Source organism: Artemia sp. Qi Xiang Cuo, chromosome 18, assembly GCF_049724085.1.
Source record: "Artemia sp. Qi Xiang Cuo chromosome 18, ASM4972408v1, whole genome shotgun sequence".
NCBI classification, from domain to species: Eukaryota; Metazoa; Arthropoda; class Branchiopoda; order Anostraca; family Artemiidae; genus Artemia; species Artemia sp. Qi Xiang Cuo.
The window spans coordinates 59,790,776-59,809,059 of NC_142811.1; the positions used below are offsets into that span (position 1 = coordinate 59,790,776).

The following is an 18,284-nucleotide window of genomic DNA, read 5'->3' on the forward strand; positions in this document are numbered from 1 at the left end:
GGCAATATCTTAAGCTAGAAAATTAGACGAAAAATTTTGGAGTCGCAATATTTTCACAAGTAAACTCTCCATTTCTCTGTGGCGGGATAATACGGTTTCTTTTTTTAAATTGATGTAAAAGTCCGAGCTTTGTATTCAAGGCCGCATCCAGGGGGGAGAGGGAAGGTACTAGTTTTGAACCCCCCCCCCCAATCCCGAAGTTCTGTTCGAATCGCAAAAAAAAGTAATGAAAATGCATATAAGTAAACTTGTGATGGTTTTTTAAGGTTTTTTTGTAGACCCCCCCCCTCCCTGTCCGAATAAAAATTCAGGATACGGCCTTGTGTGTATTCCATTTAAGGACGTTTTATTGTTTCCATTCCGTTTTGTTTCTATTGCTCCTTCGACAAGTCGGGATTTCTATTGCTCCTTCGATAACTAGCTTAATTTCTAGCTCGTTGCTAAGTAAATTGCTTTTGTAAGAAAATTAATTTTAAAAAAGCGATGAGGAGTCCCAGAAGTATCACTCAATACCAAGTCAGCAGATTCAGGGTTTCTATCCAAATTTAAGACTTTTGGAAATATCATCAAAATTGGTTATTTATATATATATATATATATATATATATATATATATATATATATATATATATATATATATATATATATATATATATATATATATATATGTATATATATATATATATATATATATATATATATATATATATATATATATATATATATATATATATATATATAAAATGAAATTGTTATAAATTATAAACTATTATATTTAAATTATATATTATAAACGTTTATACATAAATTATGAACTGATTGGCAAATATAAAAAAATGTATATATAAAGAAGACTTCAACAAAAAGGGAAATTAAATGCACTCCCACAAAATATTTGAAAATCACACGAGTCTATTGATGATCGGATTTAGTCAAATCAGCTCTGAATTTTCTAATTATTGTTGAGACCATTGGAAAGGGTTCTAGAATGTGGTGCTTCTTAGATATACCGCAATATCTAAGCATCAAGGGGAGTCGCAAAAGGAACTTAGAATGTTTATAGAATGTTCGCCCTTTGCTGTTGCTGACGCTTTTCTAACTTTCGACGAACTCACCGATATAACTGCTTTGCATTTCCTTCTTTAATATCCTTAATTTAATAATTTAATTTATTTTAATTAATTAATTTAATTTATTTAACAAATTTAATTATCATTCTTTAATAAGTAGGTGGGGTCTTGACTTTACCCGAGTCAGGAGATTCGTAACCTTGAGGCTGCTTAAAAAAGTATCGCTCAGAACTGAGTTAGGAAATCCAGGGTTTGTATCCAAATTTAAGACTTTCTATGTAAAAGATGGAGTGTAGAAGAAAAGGAGGAAAGGAAAAGCACTCCAACAATACATTACAGAATCACACTAGTCTATGGATGATCCGATTTAATCGCATCAGCTTAATTCTCTAATTCTTCCCCAGACAGCTGGGAAGGGATCTGTAATCTGGTACCTCTTGGATAAGCCAAGAGGCTTATCCAAGGCTATATAGAGGCTATATCCATTCTACAAGTGTATCTGTGCCACAAACCTCCAAAGGAACTTTTGTGAAGTGGAGTCTGTAGAATATAGAACAAATTAAGTCTATAAAACAAAGGGGAGTCTAAAGAATGTTCATCCTCTGTTGTTGTTGGCGCTTTTTAACTTTCTGATGATATATACCGGAATAACTCCTTCTGCAATTATATGATGTTTCGTACATCCTTCTTTGACAAGTAGCTGGGGTCTTGAGTTTACCTGAGTTTATGAGGTTCATAATACTGAGGTTGCTAAAGAACAAAAATAAAAAAATATCATTCAAGACATTTTTGTTCACTTTGGCGCTAACTACTGGGATATAAAGGATAAAAAAAAAACTAAATCTAAGAGGTTTGCAGGATTCATTTTTGGAAAGCAAGTACTCCCCGAATGGGAGGCGATGAGGTCATAAGGACGGATTTAAAGGAAATTAGAGCTTGGTGGGAGGGGCAAAAGAGTGAAGCATAGATTAGATTAGGGTGGAGGAGGAGCGTGCTTAGTTTTGTTGGTCTCAGCCGACTTGGCGCTGCTGTATGTTGTTACGTAGTAGTAATCCTCGGGAAAGTATCCCGCAATTAAATCAGGGACGTACGTGGAGGGAGGCTGGGCTCAGGCCCCGTCCTGAAATCCTAGGGTTTTCATAGATTTATAGGCACTTCTAATTCAAATTTTCAAATAAGGCTCGATTTTTTATTCGTCCCTCGGAACAATTATATTATCCCCGTTCCCCCTAAAAAAAAGATCTTATGTACATGCCTAATTTAAGTCTAACTTTTCTGAAATTTAGCTCTGAGGAAAAATGAAAATAACGATTCACTTGGGAAATAAAAACTGCCTTCTCTGACTCATGAAGGATGATTGGACTTAAAGTGAAGGTATCTATTATTTTGCGTCGGTCTATATAGCCGGGATATTTTTAATATATTGTTTTGCTTATCTTGACAAATAAAGAAAAATCCCGATTTTATATATATATTTTAAATTTATATAAATATATAATATTTGTATAATAAAAATATAATTTATAAAGATCAAATATATTTATTTTTATATTTTAACTCCTTAGTTCTTGCATCGTAGAAAGCAGTGTTATCCTTATATGCTTATGTATGCTTATCAAGACACCCATACGAAAAGAGGGATTTGTGGAATCTTCCAAGATTTGTCCTGAGAAGGCCCACAAATCTAATAAATTCAAGCTTATTAATTTTCGGCATTTGAGCCTCCCTCAATATAATCATGTAAAGGAATGTTGTCTTTTTTCGAAATTTAGATATGTGTATTGAGGGTTGACATTGTGATTATTATTATAATTATATAGAATATTCGATTTTAATTGAATATTGATAATGGTTTTTCTTTCAATGTCAAAAATGAAATTCATTTTTTCAAAGTTCCAGTGTCATTTTGTCAAGAGGAATGCCATTAATTAACACTCCTTTCAGTAAAGCGATAATTGGTTGATGATTAGCAATTTATGATAACTGGTAATAAATATGCATCCATTCTAGACAATGTTGAAGTTAAATAAAATTAATTAGTTGAAGTTGAGCAATTATTGATAAAATTGATTTATTATCCGTCAAAAAAATAAAACATAAAAAATGGAATTTAAGAGAAGAATCAAATACATGCCAACAAAAAATTATAGAATTACACTAGTCAATGAATGATCGGATTTAATCACGTCTGGTCTGAAATGTCTAAAGTTAAGTTAAATGGTAAAATTAAGCTATGAGTTTGTACGGACATGACGTTTTTAAATTCAACCTAAAAAAATAAGAATTATAGGAACAGAGAAAAAATATAATAGTAATATGAATAGAAAATAGGTATAGCAGGAATTAAGTGTCTAAGTGATTTGATTAATAAATTAAGTGATTTGACACAATAAATTAAACAAAATTATAAATAGGGGAAAATAGATAAGTAGAACAAAATAAGATTGTGAAATTGACCAAACGATTTTTTCTATAGTTAAAAAAAGGGAAAACTGCTTATTGGTACCAGTGTAAACACGGACTTGAAGGAGCCAATTCAGCTTTATGTATTTTACTTCAGTGGTTGAAGTTTTTTTTTTTTTTTTTTTTTTTTAGCTGGTCCAGGATTTGTTACAAGGCACTTGAGACGAAGAGATACAGATTCACTTGCATCTTGTAAGACATCCATCGAAATGAAAGAATTTGAAAATCAATACTCCTTCCAGGTATATAGCAATCCTAATATTGGCTTTTATAATATAGTGTTATTACAATAACCCCTTTATTATTATCATATAATCTACTATTGCAGACTTTGTCGTCTTGATACCATTTAAATTTCTGGCCGCTGATTTATTTGAACTTAGAGTACTAAGAATATAAAAATGCATTTACTCACCGGACCTAGCTTAAGCGTATTCATACCTGAAAACCGGAATTTTCCAAGATTTTTTTTTTGGTTGTATCAACTTTATGAAGATTTTAGGGCAGTGCAGCATTTTCGTCAGTGTTGCCATGTTGTACTATGAAAATAAATAAAGAAAACTTATTAATCAAATTAGGCAACGTTTTTGTCCCTAAAAATTGAAACGTTAACAATCTGTTGATTCTCAAAGACGATTACGCCTTCCGAGGAAAGTTAAATATTCATAAGCTGTTTGACGCTAAGTTTCAGCTTGTTTTTTTAGAGCAGTTCCGCATTTTCGTCAGTGTTGTCATGCTGAACTGTGAAAACAAATAAGGAAACTTATTAATCAAATTAGATAACGTTTTCGTCCCTAAAAATCGAAACTTTAACTATCTGTTGATTCCCAAAGACAACTACATTTTTGGAAGAAAGCGACGCGCTCTTAAGCTGTTTGACGCCATGTTTCAACTTGTTTTTCTGATTTTTCATCCACGTTTTTTCTTTTTAAATTTCATGCCCGCTACTACCATAAACTCCAACACTGCATATGGAGGTATTTTTCATTAAAAAACGAAAAGATACATATGGCGGTGTAAGTTTCCTCTTAACCAATTATTACAACTGGCTCGTCCTAGCTGAGTGGTTAGCGCGCTAGACTTGAGACCCTATGTCCATGGGGATAGAGGTTCGAGTCCTGGTATTGCTCGTTGTTTGGTTTGTGCGGGGATTATTGCCGTGAATCTATAAGCTCAGCCAGAGTCGATCTAGCCATAAATTGATACCCGGAGGAATCTGGGGAAGGTAAACCGGAAATGTTTGCGAAAGTATCTGATGGCAGACCTAGGATGGCCCTATTTTAGTTCCTTGCCGAAGGGCCATGAAAAGAAGATCATCACCACAGGTAAGGATTCTATGAATTCAATGCATTATTCTTTTTTTTCATTTCCAATGTCCTTGATAATTTAAAGAGAATGTTATTGACGAACCGTAAATTAGCGGCAAAAGAGTACCTGGGATGTCTAATCAAAAACAAATGTGGTTCAGAGCAGGGCCGTATCCAGGATTTTTTTTTTCGGGGGATGGTTTTACACAAGGATTGTTTCGGGGGGGGGGGGTACACGTAAGAAACTCCAAAACGTATGAAAAACTTATTTATATCCATTTTTGTTACGTTTTACGAGTCAGAGAAACATTTGTCAAACCCCCTACCGCCCCCCTGTATACGGCATTGGTTCATAGTACTGGATAGTGAAAACTATTGCGAGTATCAGTGACCTAATGGCCTAATCATCCCAGCCCAATCATCTCATTTCATTGAACTGGCATTAGCAGCTCTAGGTCAGCTATGAATCTCCAGGGCTTCAAAAATAAGATTCATTTCGAACTATTGCTCATGTAGTTCTGAAAATATTTGTTTACAAAATAAATAAATAAGTTAAATTCATAGAATATTTTAAAACCACGAGGGCAATAATTTGATTTATTAGGGTAAAAATAATATGCCAGAAATAATTTTCACTAGCAGCTAGAGAAATTTTTAATTTGCAGTATAGGATTGTTTTCCAAGTTATGCTAATTCTTGCCAGATTACGAAGACACTATTCCTGCTAGCCAGGAATGTCAAAAAAAAAAGTCAACATCACTAGCCACTGCGAATTTCAGTTAATTCTTGCCAGATTGCGAAGACACTGGTCATGCTAGCCAGGAACGTCAAAGGAAAGCAAAGTCAACATCGCTAGCCACCGTGCGGATTTTAGTTAATTCTTGCCAGATTGCGAAGACACTGGCCATGCTAGCCAGGAACGTCAAAGCAAAGCAAAGTCAACATCGCTAGCCACCGTGCGAATTTTAGTTAAGTCTTGCCAGATTGCGAAGACACTGGTCATGCTAGCTAGGAACGTCAAAGAAAAGTAAAGTCAAAACATCGCTAGCCACCATGCAAATTTTAGTTAATTCTTGCAAGATTGCGAAGACACTGGTCATGCTAGCCAGGAACATCAAAGAAAAGCAAACTCAACATCGCTAGCCACCGTGCGAGTTTTAGTTAATTCTTATCAGATTGCGAATACACTGGTCATGCTAGCCAGGAACGTCAAAGAAAAGTAAAGTCAACATCGCTAGCCACTGTGCGAATTTTAGTTAATTCTTGTCGGATTGCGAAGACACTGGTCATGCTAGCCAGGAACGTCAAAGAAAAGTAAAGTCAACATCGCTAGCCACTGTGCGAATTTTAGTTAAATCTTGCAAGATTGCGAAGACACTGGTCATCCTAGCCAGGAACGTCAAAGAAAAGCAAATTAACATCGCTTGCCATCGTGCGAATGTCGTCCTTTAAACTGTATAGGATAGAACTTAAGTGTTTTATCGAATAAACATAATACAGCTAGTACATGCCAACTTATACAAGCCAGACATTAAATTAAATGTAGGTTATTAAATGTAAGTTAAATAATTTATTATTAATCAAATGTAAATTAAATATAAAGTTATACGAATCGATGTATAACTCGGTCCGTCTCTTTTAGCACAAGAAATGAACCAACAAAAAGAGCAAACACTTCCACTTCCAACACTTCACACTTCCAAGAAGCAAAAAAAGAAGAGGAGACAAGAAGGAAAAGGGGGATGGGGTAATGGGTAACTGAAGATAGGGATGATAATACCCCACAAAACGGAACATATTAGAATAGTCTGCTACTGTAAGATTAAAGAACCATCGTTGTTACTATTTTTTAATTTGGGCAGTGATTGGGGATTCATTTGCTAAATCAGATAGTCTGTGTTAGTTCGTAATGGAAGAAAGTTTATATCTTGTACCTGATCTCACTCCCTTATTCTTGACAGACGGGAAAATAAATTTTGTCTTAGCTCTTGATAAATGACAATATATTGATAATATAGTTAAAATATATGGAATATATTGAAATATAATGAAAACAAATATATTGAAAATAAAAACAAAACAATAAAAGCAGTAAAAACGATTATTGGAAATATATTGACAATAAATGACAGTATATTGATAAATGACAAAATAAAACTTGCTTTTCAATCAAAACTTTCAGTCCATCCAAAATGATCTTTATGTTGGATTTTTAAAACCACATCCCTAAATTAAAATGACAAATTTGTCTGAAACCAAGAATATCGAGAAACAAAAAAGACATTTTAGTTTCAGATAAGTTTTCCATTCCTTATGTGTACTAAAAAGGGCCTGAAATTCTTATTGACTTATTCTGAATAGTTTGCAGCCTAGATTTGATGGGATGTAAAAAAAAAATACCCTTTGAGCCCCTCATAGGTCTTTTCGTACCGGAAAATCGTGATTTTCTAAAATTTGCCTTTTGGTTGTTTCAAAATTATTAAATTCTTAGAGCAGCACCACATTTTCGTCAGTATTGTCACGTTCAACCTTTATAATAAAAGTCAAAATTAATTAGCTAAATTTTGTAAAGTTTTTGTCCGTAAAAATTCCAACTTTAATGACCTGTTTATTCTCAGATAAATAAATCTTCAAAGGAAAGCTACCCTTCCTTAAGCTATTTCGTGCCAAACGTACAGTTTTTGATGATTTTCACCCACGTTTTGATTATTATTTAAATTTGGCGCCCACTGCTACCAAAAATATGGAGATCTTTTTGATTTAAAATTGAGCGCTTTATTATTATTATTAAAATAAAGTAGTTCTTAATTTTTAAAATATCTATGATTGTGTAAGTTTCAACTTAACGAATTTGAAGAGTTATATTTCTTATTCTCTGCCTTTAGTACTTAACTTGTCTTACGATGAGACTCTAGATCAGCGATTTCCAACATGGGGCATGGGACCCACCTGTTGGGCATGGAAATATTTTGGTGGGTCATGGGCAGGATGTGCACCCTTTGGCTTACTATACTTTAAAGCCTTAATTTTGAAAAAAAAAAATTCATGTGGAAAATGTCATACTCAAATGATTTAATATCGAAAAAGATACATCGTAGTATTTCAATGATATTGTACGTTGTATAAAAGCTATTGTATTAATAAATTTGTATAAAATAAATACTATTGTATTAATATTTTTCATTGTATTAAATATGCCTAGAGGAGGCCCCCCCCCCCAAAAAAAAATATACCTAGTTAGGCCTTTTTACCTTCCTACAGGTGAATACATGTAAAATTTTGAATAATAAAATGTAAATATCACGTGGGGACACAAGGATTTTACAGATGCCTAGGCGGGGGGGGGGGGCAGGGCCCTAAATTGTTTGGGAACCTGTGCTCTAGATGGTTGTGGATTCTCTTGAAATAGAATTATTTCAATATTCTTTTATTGTCATTTGTCAATTATAGTTATTTTTCACCCTTTATCCTGAAAAGAATTGACTGTATCAAAGCTCAGCTTTGACTACATTGCCAGGATAATTTTGCTTTGGCAATCAGTTTTGATAATTGACTATATTCAAGCTATGTTTAATACACCATGGTGGATAATTCCTGTTAGTTTTCGTTTTTCTTATTACCTCACAGTTTAAGCTTTTCTTCATAATCATCACCAGCCGCATAATTTTTTATTTTTAATTCATTATTGACATTTTTTCATTATCTTACCCGATTTATTAAAGGACTGAAATACTCTATACACTATAAACGAACCGAAATTAAGCTCGAAATCCCGTTTTTTCAAAGAAAAGTGAGAAGCAACTTTAAAGCTAAAACGAACAGAAATTATCCTGGAGATGAAAGGTACTACTGCTACCCTGAATGGAAATAATGCTAACCTGAGTAAAATAAATCCTGCTTCCCTGATCCTACCCTGCTACCCTAAAATGCTACCCTGAGGAAAAATAAATCTCAGAGACTCGTCTTCAACCATGGCTATTTATATGAATTTTCTGTTGGCCCTTTTTCGGAGCCATTTTCGCCAATTACATGCTTTGTACATTGATTTGCATAACCAGATATTGGTTGGATGCCAAAAAATTAAACTTGAAATTTTTTTGATGGAAAATGGTTTTTGTCATTAAACTTAGAATTTGCTTGACGGAAAGTGCTTTTTGTCAATATTGTCATTTTGGAATTATTGTCATTAAGTCTCTTTGACATTATTGCTTTAAAAAATAAAATTTTATTCTAAAATCTTTACTGTTGAAGATGGAATTAGAAGGAACTTCTCCAAACTACTCCACATGTGCCGCTGGCCTTGTCTAGCTTCAATTGAATCTCTCCTGAGATTTTATTTAAAATGCAGTGTCACCATCTGTATAATGTGGGACACAAAAGATATGTAGTATTGTTTTAGATTACGGTCAACCCTGGAATCAGCTAGATATAATATCATGAGGAAAAAAACTGTAAAGTTTATAGAAAGGGACGATAGTTGACTAGAAAGCCCTTTGGTACAAATCCAAAGGTTTCAGCAACTCCTTGAAATTGAACTCTAATGAACATTTAATTTCTGCTATTGAGTTTCGTTATTTGCGCTGTATTAGAAATTTGTCACATTAAATTATAAACTTAACAAGGGAAAAATTCAACACCTTATCTTAAAATGCGTGTTGCATATACTGCGATGCCATCTGTATAATGTGAATTATAGGAAAGATTAAACCAGCAAATGAGATATATATTTGATCCAATTATTTAATGCCACAATACGATTGGAATTAAGTATTTTTACTGTTGTTGGTAGATATTGTCAACATAGTTCATGTTGTTTTGTTTATTTAATTTTTTTTTCTGACAACGAGGAAATCATGAGCCTGTGGTATTTTTCACTGTTTGAACTTTAATTTTTTTTTTTTTTTCAGCTTAATGAAAACAAGGAAACTCTGGGCTTGTAACACGTTTTAATCTGTTTGTTTCAGCTTTAATGTTTTGTTCACAGCTTAATCAAAACAACAAAATAGTTGGCATGAGATCTGTTTGTTTTAACGTTTTCTTTCAACTAAATAACGACGAACTTATCACAAGCCCACCATTTCCCTGCATTCAATAATTTAAGAAAATTAACAATGAAGAAGGTAATATAATTTTTAAGACCTTTTTGTAAGAGGAATTTTTTTAGACAGTATATTGCAGAATAAAACTAACCGAATATCCCAGCTGTATGACTAATACCTATCTTCAGCAAAACGAAAAAATGAAATAAAGATAGAACTCGCTTTACAATAAAAACAATAAAACTGAAAATAAAAACAAACAAAAAAGAGTGTTAGCTGTTAGTGTTAGTGTAGAGTGTTAGTGTTAGTGTAGAGTGTTAGTGTTAAGTATTCTTTACAGGTTCAGCGAAGACTACCAAAACATTAATTTGTCTTATGATGTGTTATGACCGAAATGAATTACCTTTTTTGTTAGTCTTGGCTGAACTTGTAAAGAATACTTAAGCTAATACTCTTTTTTGTTGTTTTTATTTTCAGTTCTATTGTTTTATTTTTCCCAAATGACAGTAAAAGAGATAGAAAATTAAATTTTTTAAATCGAATGCTTAGAAGAAAATCGGATATATGAATAATGTAGATTATCTCGTTGCTTTTGCTGACTACAGCACTTTTGGGACTCTAGGGAAGACGGAATGTGTTATCAGGTCTAACCTGGTGGTAATATTCGAGAGAGTAGTTTCATGGTTTGAGGCGAATTACTTGGCCTTGAATGTTGCCAATTCACATTTTCTTATTTTTTCTCGAATTGGTGTAGCTTTCCCTCAACTGACACAGCTTTAGGTGTCACAAGGCTCCTTGTGTAGACCAAAGAATCGGTTGGTCCAGTTTCTTGGTATCCTGCTTGATGAGAACCTTTCGTTTAGACACCATATAGCCATGATTAGGGTTAAGGTCTCACGGAGTTTGGGTGTCATTCGAAAACTCGAACACACCTTTCCTGGATCTATTCTGAAGCTTCTTTTTTTCTGCCTTGTCCAGTCATATGTCTCTTATTGTCCCATAGTATGGATGTCTACTTTTCCGTCTACACTGCGGTCGTTTTATTTCATGTATGACAAAACAAGGCGTCTGTTTATGGACACCAACCGTTCTTCACCGAGACCGCTTCTAAATCTACAGTCTATCTACATTCTTTCTTGTGCTTCTTTTCATTTTCATCAGCTTCATGGAAATCTTCCAAAATCTCTTCAAAAAACTCCACAGTTTATTTCTGACTCAGCTCCATATAACCTTCGTTCGTCACATAATATCTGCATTCCTCCTACTCCCACTGTGCGGTCAGATTTCAATCCCCTCATCGCTTGTCTATCAGGTTTGGAACTCCCTGCCTTCTTCAGTACAGAAATGCCACTTGTTTGGCGCTTTCAAGAGGATTCTTAAGGACCATTTAGTTAAGAATCAAACAGAATAGTTTTTTTTTTTTTTTTTTTTTTTGCGGAATGTTTAGTTTTGTTATATGATGGTCTTCTTTGCGCTATGACTCCCAGGCCTCAGGTATGGTCTCTTTTAAATTTTATATGTTGTTTGGCGATTGATTTCTTTTTTATGGTTGTTTGGATATATTGTATTTTTTTTTTCTCATTCCCCCCTTGTATTCCTGGCAATGGGGCCTTTCGAGGGGGATTATGAGTGTTGTGATTGGATTGTGCATGTATTGTGGAATAAAAACTCTGAACTCTGAATGAATATGTGACACTAGATTAAGCATAGAACTGTTTACTTATGTATTTCTCATCTCGTCAAGGTATCTGTTTGTACGGTAATGGAATTCGCAATAGCTACCGCCACTATCAGTAACTCTCACTTAATTCTAAAACGATTCAACCACTACATGATAGGACAAATATCTATTGAAATTCTTATGAAACTTAGTGACGTTATTACAATGGCAACAAAAACCTATAACACGAGAACTACAAGTCTTATAGTACTGCTCAGTTGAAAAAAAGGACTTTTGTTGGTTATATTTATTTTTTATCATAAGGGGAGTTTTACATTTTTTTTTCATTTTTCTATTGTTTCGCTAAAGATGGCTATCAGTTATATAGCGGGGATATTCAGTTAGTTTCCTTTTTGTATTTCAATATATATAAAAATATAAAATATACATAAAAATATAAAAAATATATATTTAAAATATAAATATTTTCAATATAAAAAAGTTTCCTCATTGCGGTATCTTCTTCATTACTACTTTTCTCAACTTATTGAACCCAGGGAAATGGTGAGCTTGTGATATGTTTTAATCTATTTGTTTGAACCTTATTTATTTATTTTTTCATTGGGCCCAAAATGAAAGAAGTGTGTCTCACCTCTTAAGTGAAGTATATTGGCGAATCTGCTTCATATAAGACAGAGACCAACCATAACATTAGATAGTTAGACTACTAGAGACTACTTTTACCCAGTTTCAACTGTATTGTCGTTTTATACTTTTTTGTTTCTCCCTGATTTTTGGCCACGAAATACGAATTCGGCCCTTCGGGGCTTGTGATTTTAATTTTTAGGTAAGTATGTTATCTTACGTACGTTTATTCATAAAGAAGCGCAAATATGACCACTCATTCAAATATATTCCTTTATTAAGCTTTGCTTTATTTCTTTATTCCTTTATTCCTTATTCCTTTATTCCAAATATATTCCTTTATTAATTATTCATCTCCTTTATTCAGAACTACTTCCGTAAAAATCAAAGAATTTCTGTTTTGCTCTCATCTAAAATTATGAAAATTTTCGGTAAACTTTCCCATTTCTGGCATGATGACATATGAATAACGTTCGGTGTCTGTTATTTTACTATTTTAAGGCTTCTGTATTAACGCAGACGAGAAAAGTAAACTTTCGAAAGGGAAACTGAACCTTTGATGTATCAGAAAAGTAGCTTTAAGGCATAATTCGAGGGGTTTGTGGTTAAAGTTAAATTTTTCCTTTAGTCCCGTGATTCCCAGCGTGATTATTTTGGTGGGTCATGAGCAGGACATGTACCCTTTGGCTGACTATGTTTTAGAGCCCTAATTTTGAAAAAATTATATATGAAGGTGTTACGTTCAAATGGATTTAAAGATTACAAAAGATTCATAATGGTATTGTAATGACGTTATATATTGTATAATATTCAGGTAATATTTTTTAATTGTATAAAGTATGCATAGAGGACAATCCCAAAAAAGATAGCAAGGTAATGGCATTTTAAGCTTCCTTCAGGTGAATAGACCTAACATTTGAAATAAAAAATTTAAGTATCATGAGGGGGCATCAGGATTTTAAAATGTCTAGGTGGGCACAAAATCGGTTAGTAACCACTGTTTTAGTCTTGCTATATCTTTTACTTGTGATTTTTAGTTACCTGTATTTGTTTGCTGTTAGTTGTGTTATTATATACTTAAGTCTTTGTTATCTTACTTAACTGGTATTTACCTCATGGTAGATTACAGTTTTTTCAAAACAACAAAGAAAAACCAGTTTGCAACTAGAAGTAAAAGTTTTTTAGGTTGTTTCAGAAATTCCTGAAATTAACAGCCAATTCTGAAATTGAAACATAGCTAATTTGCCGAAACAAACTAAGTTTTGATACGTTGGTATAAGGAATATGTAGTGCGCATAGATTTTACGGATCATTACGCAGAATTTTATCTCATAAGGGAGGGGCTTAGCGTTTAAAAAACAACAAGAAAGTAACCGTATAAAAAAGTTTAGAGATTGACAAATAAACCGTTTGGGTACTGTTGAAGGGGGGACTAGCTCGAAGCTTGTCCCCTTTACCAACCGCGTGTGTTTCTGGCTGGTAAGTTTGTGCTTTTAAAATTTCCAAAAACCGAGTTGGTTTTCAGAGAAACGTCTTCTACTATTCAACAAAGAGGAGAAAAAGAGAGGTGCAGTTAGTGACTAATTCAGTTAGTTAGTTAAAGTGTATAGTGAAAATCCGAAGACCAAACTGTCGTTCTGTAATACCAAACCAAGAAATATTTAATATTGTTGATGTAGTATTCGTAGTTTAAGTTTGGCGATACTCTAGTTGGAATTTATTTAGGATTTTAGTGTGAATTTATCGGCAAAGTTCTTATATGTTTATTCTCTTTCAGTTTATTGTCAGAATTCCATCCAAGTTTGAGCAAGGACTTTACAACCTTAACTTTCATCATTGTGTCACCGACAAAAGCAGTGTTCCTCCTCTTTCCCTTACGGTGAGTGTCTTATACTCTTAATCTTGTCTTTGTGCTCCTAGATTGTCTAACCGGGCTCTAAATTCTAGGCCAATTTAAATTGCAAACATGTGCTTAATTTAATGTTGTGTATACTTGAACAATTCAATTGTCACCTGTGAATAATTAATTCGCCTTCCATCCCTGCCCCCCTCCCCCCCCCCCCCTTTTTGGGCAGAATTTAATTGGACCCTGATATGCTACGTAACTTGATATTGATTTGTTTATTCAATAAACACTAGGACTACGACAATAAAAATGACAATATGACAATACAACTATGGCAATGACAATACAACTATGGCAATGACAATACAACTATGACAATGACAATACAACTTTGACAATGATAATACAACTATGACAATGACAGTACAACTATGATAATGACAATGACGATATAACTATGACAATGACAAAGACAACAAAAACTAGGACTGCGTAGCGAATGATCTAAACAGTTGTAAGGAAGTGTTGAATGTAGCGGCTGATGAAAATATGCGGACAAAAGCTTGATGCCTCTGTCTTGATCTGGAAAAGACGTTTCAAGTGGCTTGATCACCTAATGTGGCGCCCAGAAGAGACCCTGACACACAAGATGCTATTAGGAAACCTTGCTCAAGTAATTAGGATAAATACTTTGATTTTCTCCTAAAATCGTCTTTGGTAACATAAAAAAGAGTAAAATATAAATTTACAAAAGGAAATAATGAAATTGGTCTTTACTAATAAGTAAGAATTTATGAAAAAAGAAAGAAAAGGTATAAAATTTTACGCATCTGATATTACAAAATCAAAGGACCTAAACCTTAGAGATTTGTCAAATATAAATTGCCAATGACAGTGAACTTAAAAATTGATTGTTCTAACAGATAAGTGGAAATTCAACAGCCATGTATAACGTGGTATAACCATGTATAATATGCACAACAGGCATATGCATGTTTAACAAGTATAACTGTAAAACTTTGGAACAATAGGGGATTCAATTTTTAATGAAGAAGATCTTTATTTACCGTCATACAGTTTTTGGTATTGGTGGGTGCCAAACGTAAAAAAAAGACACGTGGCGAAAAATCGGCATAAATAGCTAAAAACATATGGCATCAAACAGCTCAAAAACATATGGCATCAAAACATATGGCATCAAACAGCTAAAAAACATATGGCATCAAAACATATGGCATCAAACAGCTCAAAAACATATGGCATCAAAACATGTGGCATCAAACAGCTCAAAACCATATGGCATCAAAACATATGGCATCAAACAGCTCAAAAACGTATGGCATCAAAACATATGGCATCAAACAGCTCAAAAACATATGGCATCAAAACATATGGCATCAAACAGCTCAAAAACATATGGCATCAAACAGCTCAAACATATGGCATCAAAACATATGGCTTCAAACAGCTCAAAAACATATGGCATCAAAACATATGGCATTAAACAGCTCAAAAACATATGGCATCAAAACATATGGCATCAAACATATGGCATCTAAAAGGTCAAAAGCTTTCTTTTGTAGGTGTCGTTGTCTTTGAGAATCAATAGGTTTTTTAAAATTTAAATTTTTAAATATGAATAGTGCATAAAAACCAAATTAACTAACTTTCTTGTTGATCTTCGTGGTCCGTCGTGGTCCCCTGCAAACTTCATAGTTTTGAAATACCTAAAAGTAAATCTTTGAAAATCACGGGGTTTTAGTTCTGAACAGGGCTAAGATGGACTCACGGGGGGGGGGACTTGTTTATTAGTTTATGTCCTTGGTACTTTAAATGATAGGAACACTACTACCATCTATTCTCAACAACAGGGCTGTTCATGCTCGTCGTCTATTTCACTTTATTCAGAACAGCTTTCTCTCATGAAACTGCCCTTTCTTTAAATCTTCCCTTCTATTGTGAAACTCATTCTCTTTCTGCAAGAATGGGTTTTTTGCTAATATTTTTTTTTAGATTTCTAAATTAGGATTTGGATTTAAAAAATGGATTTGATTTTATAGAATTTCTTTTTATTTCTATTAGTAAAATCACAGATTCGGAGTAAAAAACAAAATCTTCGATCCCAAGATCGGGAATCCTTCCATCCTTCCTTAGCCTAGGTACCCACTTGTAAAGTTGCTACAAAATTACGGGGGGGGGGGAGGGAGAATTTAGAGAGCGCAAAATATCGGAGGAATTAAGTGAAATAAACATGGAATAATGGGGGAATCTTGTGATTTTATTTGGTACAAGCACTGGTATGAAGTCCTCTTCCTCTGGACACCCTTGCCCCCGCCAGATCCTAACGCGGCTTTGATTATCTTCTTGTCATTTGTTATGACCTGCGTCACAAGGATTGGGTTCAATGCACCGTGGTTGACGTCTGCATTTTTCTTCGTAGAAAATATTAACACATGAAGAAACTGCACTAGTTGGTGTAATTATTTTAAATGTTTTTTTTAGTATATCTCATATTGTGCTGTTTACTTAGCTTTGGTTCATTTAGTTCTACAGCAAGTTGGCAAGATAGTGTTCTAGGGATGAAGGTTGAAAAGCTGTGAAAATTGTTTTCGACCATCTAAGTGAGGCAAGAGAAAAATAGGGGGCTGTTGTTTGGATTAGAAAGAGAATTGGCACAAAGAAAAGCTTGTAGGAAGTTAAAATATCATAAGAGATCTGGTTAAGTGAGAGATTGATGGAGAAATGTTACAAGCCCTGAGCAGAGTGGAGTGGACGGATCTGGGTAGCTTTGTTTGTCTAATTGTGCCCTGATGTTTCGATTAGTTTCTGCTAATATTAGTAGTAGTTTTGTGCATATATTAGACCTTCGCTTTGAGGAATCAACAGATAGCTCCACCATGAGTTTGAAGTGCTCCACCATGCACCAAGGAGCAGCAATCAACATATAGCTCCACCATGAGTTTGAAATGCTCCACCATGCACCAAGGAGCTGGAATCAACAGATAGCTCCACCTTGAGTTTGAAATAAGTGCCCACGTGTTTAAAGAAAAAAAAGTTTTTACGTCTGATCGCCTTTACATTTGCTGTACAAGGATAGAAAGTTCAGAATGGAGGAAACTACATATTTACTTTCAGACACGTATACAGGATTGCTTTTTGGTAGAATTGACAATGAAAAACACGTTTACTTGATGATTTGAACAAAAACTGCCCAGAAATTCAGGAAAATTCGTTATTTTATTGAGGGTGGGCTCCAAGTCTCTGCGTTGAATACGTCCCTGATAAGGTGGAGTTACCCCCTATTCTATGCACCCTACTTAATAATGGTAGATCGTAATCTGCCTACCTAAGCTATGGATGTCAGGTCTTGATTTTGTTTAAACGATAATTTCGACCGGACTTTTGCCTGTCATCATCGGGTCAAAATCAGAATCAGGTGTCATCGTCAGAACTTGGGTTCAAAATCAGGTGTCATCATCGGGTTCAAAATCAGAATCAGGTGTCATCGTCAGAATTTGTCATCGTCAGAACATCAGGTTCAAGTTCTGACAGGGAAAAGTCCCGTCGAAATTATCGTTTAAACAAAATCAAGACCTGACATCCATAGCTTAGGTAAGCTTATTACCATTCACCATTATTATGTATAAGAGTCAGGTTGGCCTCAGAAAATATATGTGCACCCTACTTATTCTAACCCCTGTTTTTAGATCCTCTTGAGTGGGACCAGGTGAGTTTCGGTAGCCCCAGCATAAAGTGGGCCCAATTTTTTGTGTAGTTTCATTAAAAGACATTTTGTTTCAAGCATTGAAATGAACGTACTAAAAAATGCCACTTTATTTTAACCGGTAATTAAATAGATCAAAAGGCATCTATGAGCTTAACTTAAGATGACTAATTCTTGCTAGTATAAATGCGATTATTATTGCAAAATTCAGGCGTGATGGTAATAAATTACTAACTGAAACATGTTAATAGGTAGTAAAATCTTTTTTTTTTAAATGCTACTGGCTTAGTTTTATATAGACCCAAGGACAAAGGGAGACGAATCCACACTGGTATAGGTCCGGTAGTAAAGCCGCCTTCTCTTGTCCTTGGAGGGGGGCTGAATTTTTATTTATTTCATATTGGAATAGTTGGAAGCAGTGAAAAATCTTCACGCAATAAAAGCTAACTTGGAATTTCTATACCCGACCCTATAATTAACCTCCGTTATAAGGCTAACGATTCATTAACGTTTATAAAAGAAGAAGCGGA

The 18,284-nt window shown here is 34.0% G+C and overlaps 1 protein-coding gene across 1 annotated transcript in view; it reads left to right on the forward strand.

Moving 5' to 3' along the window:
* LOC148941713 (protein GPR107) overlaps window positions 1-18,284 on the forward strand; it is an 83,203-nt gene that overhangs the window by 35,191 nt on the left and 29,728 nt on the right. Inside the window, exons 5-6 of the mRNA XM_089104628.1 lie at window positions 3,666-3,775; window positions 13,962-14,063. Coding sequence (XP_088960754.1) covers window positions 3,666-3,775; window positions 13,962-14,063 — 212 coding nt within the window. The remainder of the gene's footprint in view (window positions 1-3,665; window positions 3,776-13,961; window positions 14,064-18,284) is intronic.